The following is a 10,873-nucleotide window of genomic DNA, read 5'->3' on the forward strand; positions in this document are numbered from 1 at the left end:
GGTGGATTTGCTTATATCATTTTTAGGGTATAACTTTACCTTTCTATATATTTGTTTTTGATAAATATTTGAATTACAGTTTTTTATTTGAAAAAATTATACTCTCTTTTCTGAAAAAAATGAAATGCATTATAAAACACATGCGAATAGATTAAAAGAAAACTCTTCGAGTTTATCAAAAGAAAAATGTAATTTTTTAAAAAAATAAAAGGAAAGAAATATAATTTAGCCATTTTTCTCTAACTTTTACAATTTGTACTTGTGATTCCGAATCCCATTTGATATAATTATTTGCATTCACTCGACCCAAACTCATTATGGGCATCTCTATTCTCTATTATTCAAATATATAAGTCAAAATTTGTCAAACAAAATTGACCTCTCCTTTTCTTCATGTGAAGTGCTGACCATAGTATTATTGTGGGCTATACACTAACGAAGTTGTATGCTACAAATTTTGAATAAGTAGTATATTTCTTCACTATAACATATCTGAATTTTACACACACATGCCAATATTCTGTTTATGCTTTGTAAAATAAATTCTATTTACTCAAAAATAAAGATTTAAATATATTTCAAAATGTTAAAGTATGAATTATTCTTTATTTTATTTAATAATTTTTTTAAACCTGTTTATTTGTTTTTTTAATAAAGAGTGTTTTTTCACTTAAAAATGAGTCTAATATATTTCTAAAAATAATTAGATAAATTAAAAAAATAAAATTGGAAAAACAGTTTAAATACTTTTCTCATAAATCAAAAAATTACTCGAATAAATCTTTAGTACTGCTGTTGCACCAAAGATTCAGTACATCCCACCAATAGAAATATTATTATATGTCAGCTAAAGTTTTTTTTTTTTTTTTTTGTCAAATTTCCTCTCTCTCTCTCTTATAATGTGTAATGCTTCTATTGGTGAGATGCGCTGAATTTTGGTGCAACAGTAGCACCAAAGATTTATTCTAACACCTCGTCCGCCGCCATTTTCCTTAAAGTGAACTAGAAGTTCGAGCAATCATCAACATTTATTACAACAATAATATATGATACATGGATGGCTACCCAACCAAATTAATGAGCTTCAAGTAGGTTTGGTGAAATCATTCATAACAACGCACATAGTTATAGCAATTGGGCCAGCGGTAAAAATGGAATAAATATCTTCCTATTTTATTTTATGTCGAATCTTTCTAGTATGATTCTTTTTTGGATATTTCTAGCATAATTCTTGAAACTCAATGAAAGGAATAGATGAATTACCCATTTGACCAAGCTTACTCAGCTTCTTTTTTTTTCATTAAATTAATTCTCCAAGCAGTTTATACTAAACTGGTCAATCAGCCGAAAATTTAGAATAAACATAACTAGTAAATCGGAATACGAATAACAATGTGGGTCTGTTAAGATTGTGTTCTGTTTGTGGGTTTGTTAAGATTGTGTTTTGATTTTTTCTTTTTTAAAATTATTTATTTTTTGACAAATTAATAGCCAAAGCACAAAATAAAAATAAAATTTAATTCTAAAAATAAAAAATAATTCTAATTTTTAACTTTTTTACAAAATTAAATAAAAAAAAATTAAAAATTAAAAATTATTTAAAAAATCAGTATTCGGTTTTCTATTTCAGAAGAATCTGAGTAATTTGACTTTGACAGGCTACAGCAACATCACACAATGATGACATGTCTTCAAAAGAGATATGTATCTATCACATGTTATGTGGCGGCCAGTGAAAGTAGGAATTGGAAGACACATACACAACGGTATTTGAAGATTCCTAAATCCATATGGCAAACAAACTTTTAATAAAGCACCACGTAACCAAGTAACACTCACTCTTACAGTTACACACTTTCTCACTCTCAAAAATTCTCTCTTTTTTTTTTTTTTTTCTGCTACCCTTTTCAATTTTGAGGCCCAGAATCTCAACAGAAAATCTCAAGAATCTCAACAGAACAATCTCACTGCCCTTATTTAACTCTCTATCTCCACACCAACTCATTATTCCCACATCTTTCTCTTCATTCTCTTACATCTTCATGGCATCAAAGTTGTCACTCTTCATTCTCTGTGTTGTGGCCATCTGGGCCGTTGATGTGGCTCATGGTGGTGCTTCAGGTTCACCAAATCATGCTCCAGCACCATCCGTGGATTGTACAAGCCTGGTCATGGGCAACATGATGGATTGCTTGTCCTTTGTTAGCAACGACAGCACGGCAACCAAACCAGAAGGAACATGCTGCCCTGGCTTAAAGACTCTGCTTGAAACTTCTGCAGAGTGCCTCTGTAAGGCTTTCAAGGCTAGCTCTAGCTTTGGTGTGACCTTGAATGTCACTAAGGCTTTGACTCTTCCTGCTGCTTGCAAACTCTCTGATCCTTCTCTCGCTAACTGTGAATGTGAGTTATTTATGCTTAATAATCCCCATTTTAGTTTTCTCAGATTTATTCTTCTCTTTCATTTTTCTAAATAATCGAGATTTGAGTGTTTTTTTTTTTTTTCATACCTTCTGTTGAATAAAAATTCGATTCCTTTCTAGATTTTTTAGTGATGAGATTTCGTTGTTTTGCAGTGTCCGAAACACCCGCTGGTTCTTCTGGTATGTTTACTCAGCCCAGTGTTATGTAACACGTTAATGGCCATTTAAATCTGAATACTTTGTGGTGCAATATACAAATGTTTGGATTTCGTTCCAAATTAGAAAGGGGGTCATATGTTCGATTGGTATAGTCCCAAAATGTTAAGAAGCATGTCCGATTTTGTTATTTTCTTTCCTTTCGCTGACAGCTTTTAACTTAATTAACATCTTTATCTTATATATAATTTTTAGAGTGAATCGCAAATAAATTATTTACATTTACTCTCAATCAACACGATATCATTAAAAAATTGTAATGACAAAGACTGTTATAACTTGGAATAAATTATAATTACAACATTTTCACCCAAAAAACAACATTTTAGACTCAATGCAAATAATGCTTGCTTTCAATCAACATTTTAGACTCAATACAAAAACACATTTACTCTCAATCAAAAGCTGTTATCCACTATGTCTTCTGATGCATAAATATGCTTGCTTTCAATCACTTTTTTTCCCCCTTATGCTATCTGTGCATTAATAATTTATGTTGTGTACAGAAAATGTTGATATTGTTAGATTCTCACATGATTGTTGTTTCTGATATATATGATTATAAATTTTTTGTTCTAGCTGGAAGCCTCTCTCCACCATCTTCTCCTGCATCTCCAGCACCGCCGGGGAACGCAGCATCAGCATTGTCCCCCAAGATATCTCCACTACCGAAAGCATCTCCCAAGAACGCAGCATCAGCATTGTCCCCCATTTCAGCTGGATCCCTTTTTGTTTGCCTTTTGGTAGCTTTATTCTCGGGCTTTTGAGCGTGTCTCATTCCATTTTTAGACTAGGGAGATGACATTAGGGACTATTTTTATGTTTTCTGAGTTTAATATTGGATCTCTTCTTATTCTATATGGTATCTAAGTAGATAAAATTTATTGAGTGTCTCGAACCTGTTTGAGATTGAACTCTCGTTTTATATATATGAGTAGTCATTTTAGTATTATTTACATATGTTAATAATGATATTGATATGGGTGTGTTTGGTTTTGTTCACAAGTACATGTGCCTGGAGACAGGGAGGAAATGTTATGGTGTTGACCCACCAACGAATAAAAAAGATGGGACTAACTGTTAAGTTGTAGAGGCTTCTTTCTTAATAGTCACTGCTGGCGTAACATCCCGTTCTAGAATCGGTTTGTTAATATGTTGGTTCAATTAGAAATCCGGAATAAATTTTTCTTTTTGAGCAAAGCCGAATGACTTTGCAGAATAATAAAACTGAACTGAACATCATATTCTTATTTTATATTGGATATTCTTATTTTAAATTGTTAAATGCTTCATCTCTTATTTTATTATATGAATTTTATACTCCCCTATAACCGGGATGCGTATAAACACCCCAATGGCAACAATGTATAAACTCTGATCTAACATATAGAAAACATTCTGAACAACACTAGTTTGAAGTTTGAACTGATCTAACGTATAGAAAACGTTCTTAACAACACTAGTTTGAAGTTTGAACTGATCTAACGTATAGAAAAACGTTCTTAACAACAGAACAGGGAGAAAGAAGAGAAAAAGAAAAAGGTGATCTGCCAAGATGGTTGCGCAAGAAATAAGGATCTTTGGCGAAATCAATGGTCTCCAAGGCCAGTTGCCGGAGAAGCTCTCGACGGTCAATGGCTTTGTTCTGGTCGGAGGCTGTGCCACCGTAAATGTCCATTAACGTTACACTTCAACACCGTCAGTTTTGGAAAACCAGAAAGAATAACGTGGGATCTGTTCGACTTTGTTGAGGACTTTCCAGCCAGTTTATTTTTGTTAAGAACTAATTTGGGTACTAAGTTTTTTTGTCAGGGACCAATTTGGATATTTACTCAAAAAATATATATATACAATTTTTTTAAAACGGACATGTTAAAGTTTAGACATAACTTTTGCCACAAGATGCTTTCCATAATTTTCAAAGAACATAGAACTCAGTTTGCCAAGTACACGCGTAGTGATTGGGTATTGTCATATTTTAACTATGCTGATAATGTCTTTGACATGAACTAAGAACAAACAGGAGACATGTGCGAAATGCACCATGGTTGAAAAAGTATGAAACATTATTCATTGGATTAATGTGTTTCTTGACATTATTCATTGAATTAATGTGCTTCTTTAGGTCTATTGTTCACATTGCAAATAAATATGGTAAAGTGTGAAATTTTCATCTCTTTTACTAAATGCAAAATACTTTCGCAATGAGTTTTATTCATTTTCATTTGCCATGAATGCTATTTCAGACCACAGTAGTCAAACTCTGGAGGCTGGAGCCTATATTGTTTTTATTATTGTGGATTAATTGTTTTCATTAGCCAAGATTTGGTAATTGTGATAATAATGGTGCAGTATTTTTATTTATTTAAACATTCACATTATTTAATTAGAATTTTTTTTACAAATTTTTATTTAATTATTATATACAAAGATAATGACTACAAAAATTAAAAATTAAATGATACATGATAAGTCACAATAAAATATTGCAATCATTTTCAATGAAAAAATGAAAAAAAAACATTACAATCATGAAAATATTCCAAAAACTAACGACACGCTCGATATTTGATTGCAAAGTGATAGGTTCACCACAAAAAATGAGGGCATTAACCACATTCAGTTCGCCACATTCATTAAAATCACCGTAAATAAAATTAAAAATTAAAAATTTACTACATTATTTATACACGTAGCAAAATTACCCTCAAGACCCTCTATAATCATATAAACACTTTTTCCCTGTTTAACGCAAAATAAAAAACTTAGGTTTGCTCCCTCAGTCTCTCTTCCCACACTTCGTCAATACTTAAAACCACAAAGGTCTGTTTCCTTTTCTTCGTTTCCATTTTCTCTCGTATTTTTCGCGCGTTGATGCTTTGCTTTGTTGAAACTCTCCCTCCGCCAAATCGATGCACAAGGCAAATTGAAAATAGAAAAAAGAAATTGAGGTTAAAGATTTATTTGCGGCAAATAGGTAAATCCAAAATTTTCTCTCGATTCTTGAATTTTATTTTTATGCTTTTATATACGGAATATGAACAATTGTGATTTTTATTGTTTTGGAAATTTTGCATGTCTATTTGACTTTGCAATTTCGGGCTTGGATTTAGTAGATCATGGTTGGTTTTGGATGTTCTTGGTGTTTAAACTAACTTTGCTTCTTATTTTTTCTCATCATTTTCTGGGTCCTGATTTTGCTTATACAAGTGACATTGATAGAGAGCATGATTTTTTTTATTTTGCAATTTTTTAATTTGTTGATACATTACTCTGCTACATTTTGCTATATCTTTGGTTGTGGTTGATTACAAGTACTATTTGCTTATTTGATATGCAAATATTCTTTTTTATATTTTTAATTTTTATATTTTTTACTATCAAATTCAATCGTCATGAGCACAGATATTTGAGCACATATTCAGTATAAATAATCTAGCATAGATCTAAATGTTGTTATGCATATGCATTTCAACTTAAGCAGAGAAGGGGTGTAAACTAGTCTCATTAAAATTGCAGCGTGAAATCTATGTTTTTTATTATATGATTATCAATTTTGTCATTTCTCTTATATGAATGCCACGTACAGACAATATTGGTTATGCTGCAGTATCCATTAACAAGTCACATAGATTGGATATATGTGACTTCGATGGACTTGATTTAGATTTTTGGATGGTTATGGAGGCATTGAATTTGAACTGAGTTTTTAAAATTTGACTATGATATTCTTTGCCTATAATGTTTTTTTGATTGAGCATGCTGGCATCCTTAGATTTGCAAGTTTGAACTATAATAGACATTGGTTATGGGTGTGGCTATGGTAGTTTTGAAGCGCACCTCTTTCACAGTCAACTTTTAACTATGTGCATTGCAAACTATAAGCCTTATGGCAGTCAAGTTCAACTCACTCTCGAGAGGGGTCTTCCTACTATGATTGCTTCTTTCACTTCAAAACAGTTGCCATATTCATCTCTATCGTTTGATATGTTACATTGTGCAAGATGTGGCATTCATTGGGACCGGAAATGTATCTTTTAAATCTCAATCTCTGTTATTTTTGTTGGGTCGACATGCTTATATCATTTTGTCTTTTTACTTATTCAACAAAAACATTTCTTTTCAGCATTATTTAGATGATACACTATACATTATACATCACTAGAAGAAGAAATTAGTTGTCTTCAAATAAGAATAACATCAACTTTTTGGTTCTTGAATGTATGCTTTGGCTTTTTTATATGCCGTGGATGTTGAACTATGAGGGCTGGCTATCTCATTTCCTAGATTTATGATACACTGTACTATCCAAAATAGCTGACATATACCAAATCAATATTTACTTTGATTTATGACTCTTATCATGTTGAGTTCTTTGTCTCTTTTAAGTACTAATCTTGACAATGTCTTGCAAGATTAGTAAGATATCTTAAAGAGTCTTGCAAATCGAAATGTGCGAAACCATTACTTGAGTATCAGGTTTGATAGTGATTAGTGTACTAATCTTTAAGATATCTTCAAGATCCCTACCTGGGCTGAACGAAGGGTTTTGAAATGTGACAGTGATTGCTGAAACTGTTTTTGGTAGTATCTTCAAGATCTTGTTCTTCAGCTTAAGCTGCTTCTCCATCACACAGAGTTCTGAGATATCAGTAGAAGCTTGCAAAGGTTTGGGATTTGATATTTTGTATGTTCTAAATGGGGGGAGTCTCTTTATATATATCTTGGATTTTTTAAGTTAAAGGGTGAAACTAGAACTTCTTAATTAAGAAAGGTTATGCTACAGGAATAGGAGTTAATATATATTTATTTGATTTTTTCAAGAAAGGTGGGAAACGGAGAATGGGTTTGGTCAAATAAAAACGATGTGACTCAGCAGAAATAAAACTCTTCGCTTAACATAAATACAATTGTTACTAGTTTTTTAGGTACAACTAGTAATAATTTATCTTTCTAATTTTTAATAAAAATTATTCTTTTTTTCTTTGATAAGGTGGTGAAGATTCATTATGCATATGCCTTGTAGTATCTCGTGCATTCAGTCCTCTCTAATTTTTCTTTTGAAATTTTGTATTAAATTTCTATCAAGTGAACCTCATACTGTTATTTTTCTTACATAGGTAGCACCTTATGAACGCCCTGCTCTAAGGAAAGCATATTTTTTTCCAGAGTGTAAGTCTGTATTGCTATTATTTTCTCTTAGATTTTTTAACCTCCCACCTCTATTTTTATCATTGTATATTCAATCCAATTCTTGTGCTTGTATACATAGAGTTCAAGCCACACCTGCTCATGGTCTTTGCTCAGGTAGCATATTCCCTTTTATATTTTATCACTTAAGCTTCCTTCAATCATGGGATGAGTCCTCATGTGTATGTAACCTATCAGTATAGTTTCCCTCGAAAAAAATTAATTAGTTAATGAAGTCTAAGTGAAGCTTTTGAGTGATTGCATGAGGGTAATTGAATTCGATTAACAATAGAAAAGAAAACACTGAACATAACACAAAATGGCAACTGAGTTGAACAAATATCACAATATAGAAATAGATTGAGCTTTGATTTTCTCAAAACATTGCATTAAAACTACAAAATCTAGAATGCCCTGCAGTAACAAATCTTAACTAGCCAAATCCTAAATATCTAATTAAAATTGGCTAGAGTATAATCGAATTTAACAAGTAAGCATTTCATGAATCAAATAATGAAAACAGATTAATACATTGCAATCCAAGTATCAACCATTTTTGTTCTTTTTTTTCTTTACGTTCTTTTTTCTTTTCGTGCTTTTCAATTTTTTTTTTGTTCTTTATTCCATCTGGTTTATGTATCTATAACTCTACTCTAAACTTGCAAATTTTGTATTTTCGTGTTTAAATTATATTTTTTTCTTGTCAATAAAAGTTATGGTTTCATTGAAAATTACTAAAAACTGCTTCAATTGAATGAGGAGTGAGTATCACAGATGCAACTTGGGTTCTGCATGTGATTTCGATTTTATGAAAATAAAATAAAATAAAGTCCCTTTAAATATTAAAAAAAATCAAAGAAAGGTGTGGTTTTTCTGGATCTTTCTTCGGAAAAGTGGTGAGTAGTGGCTTTTTGAATTTTTTGACTACATATGGCACAATTTGCTACATGGAACCGACCAAAGAATGCATGTTTAGTACTGTGTGTTTTTTCCAGGAAAGGGAAAGCTTCTTGAGGGATGTGTTGATTTCTCAGGGCATGGTTGTTGTTTACTCATCCACTTGAAGGTAACTCATATAACTCTTTTATTTTACTGTGTGTCTGTTTAGTACTGTGTTTTTATTTTACTTTTAGATATACACACAAGATGAATTTACTGAATTTTTGCATCAATTTGGGTTTCTATTTTTCACAATCATTATTTACCCCCCCCTAATATCATGAATTCTACAAATACAACAGGTTCCATCTCAGTCCCTTTTTCTCACAACAGGTTCCATCTTGTTTCTTGTTATACACCAAACATGAAACTGCGGAAAAACTACTGCTTTTCTCCTGATTTGATTTTAGAATTTGGTTATTTAGAAAAAGGAAATTAGTTTTAGTTTTAAATTCATGATTCTGTAGCCTGTACCCATATTTCTTTGGTTCTGTTTTTTTTTTTTTTTTTCGGAGTTACTCATTGAAATTTTTTACGACCAAATAGAGAAACTAATGTAGGAAAAAGAAGTTCTCCTTACATCAGTTATTGTGCAATAGCATGAAGTTTTCTCTTTTAGTTCTTGAGCAGTACCTGAAATCATGAACCAAAAGCCATGGCTTTGGAGGAAAAACTCTATGGGGAAGACAATATTTGCAATGGACAAAGCTGTCAGCCCTTCTAGAATCATTGAAGAAGTACTCAAAGCTTTATCTTACTCATTTTTATATGCTTCTCTTTTCTTTCCTCATTCTCTTGTCCAGAAATCATTTAAGCTATTACCTCTACTAAGTTTTGCCAAAATGTTGAACTATGTAGTATTGACTCACATGTAAGCATAGGAAAATGCTTCACCTACATACTACAAAAAGATTCAAAGTTCTGACATAGTCTATTTTTTATTAGGAATATGATTAACATTCATCAATAATTCAATGCTCCTGCTTGGTCTCATTATACCCTGCTTGGTCTCAATACCCTTGAGTTTGTATTTTCTGTTCACGTTTCTGCTTCTTCTAGTGGTATTATCTTTATTTAGTCATGTATTTTTTTTGTATAAATTCTTCAATGATATCAATAAAAAAAACTTACATATCCAAAATTGGATATAGGGTTTAGAGTTTGGTTTACGTTTTATCGTGTTCATTATTTTGCACGGGCAATATTTAATATTATTTTCTTTATTGATATAATATTTATTAAATTTGAAATATTTTTAATTAAAAAAAAACTTCATATATTTAGCCACATTCATCATGAATATGAATGTGGCTAAAAAATTATTTTCAGACATAAATAACCACATTTTGTTTATTGTGGCAAACTATACTTTAACCACATTTATAAAGTGGCTAAATTAACAATAAATGTGGCTAAAAAAAGGCTACCACACTTAGTCAAAATGTGGCAAAATGAATAAAAGAATGTGGTTAAATTATTGCAACACCACTATTAGCCACATTTAATTAAAATGAGGTTAAATTTCATTAACCACATTTTTTATCAATGTTTGCCACATTTTAAAATGTGGCTAAATAACATTTTTGTTGTAGTGGTTGTTGGAAAATTTTTAATTAAAATAAAATAATAGTGCGATAAGAAGAGATAATAGGATTGATAGAATGAGCTTAAAATAGTTTAACAAAAAAAAATGAGCTTAAAATCATATTTTAAAAAATTATATTATCTTTGTTTACCGAAAAAAAAATTATATAATCTTTTAATTTCTGTTTTTTCTAAAGCAACTAATCATTTGCTAAAAAAAAAAATAATAATATTTTAACTTTTATTTGAAATTCTATTTTTTAAAAAAAGTGTTATCTAAATATATAAAATTTCTGAATAGAATTTTTTCTTAAAAAAAATACCATCGAAACGGTTATTAACAAACTTTTAATAAAGCACTACTCTACCTACTGACACTCACTCTAAAAAATCCTCTCTTCTTGCAACCCTTTCCAAATTTGAGACCCATAATCTCAAGAATCTCAACAGAACAATCTCACTGCCCTTATTTAACTCCTCTATCTTCTCACCAAGCATCTTTCTCTTCGTTCTCTTTCATCTCC

At 31.0% G+C, this 10,873-nt stretch overlaps 1 protein-coding gene across 1 annotated transcript; it reads left to right on the forward strand.

Moving 5' to 3' along the window:
- The first annotated feature begins 2,042 nt into the window (after positions 1–2,042).
- LOC133306889 (non-specific lipid transfer protein GPI-anchored 31-like) lies at positions 2,043–3,403 on the forward strand. The gene is made up of 3 exons (XM_061507268.1): positions 2,043–2,400; positions 2,574–2,600; positions 3,216–3,403. Exons 1-3 carry the CDS (start codon positions 2,043–2,045, stop codon positions 3,401–3,403), a joined length of 573 nt encoding a protein of 190 aa, XP_061363252.1.
- The last annotated feature ends 7,470 nt before the right edge of the window (positions 3,404–10,873 follow it).

The sequence above is a fragment of the Gastrolobium bilobum genome, unplaced genomic scaffold, assembly GCF_033153095.1.
Source record: "Gastrolobium bilobum isolate Gb01-03AN ecotype WA unplaced genomic scaffold, APGP_CSIRO_Gbil_v1 utg2909, whole genome shotgun sequence".
Taxonomy (NCBI): domain Eukaryota; kingdom Viridiplantae; phylum Streptophyta; class Magnoliopsida; order Fabales; family Fabaceae; genus Gastrolobium; species Gastrolobium bilobum.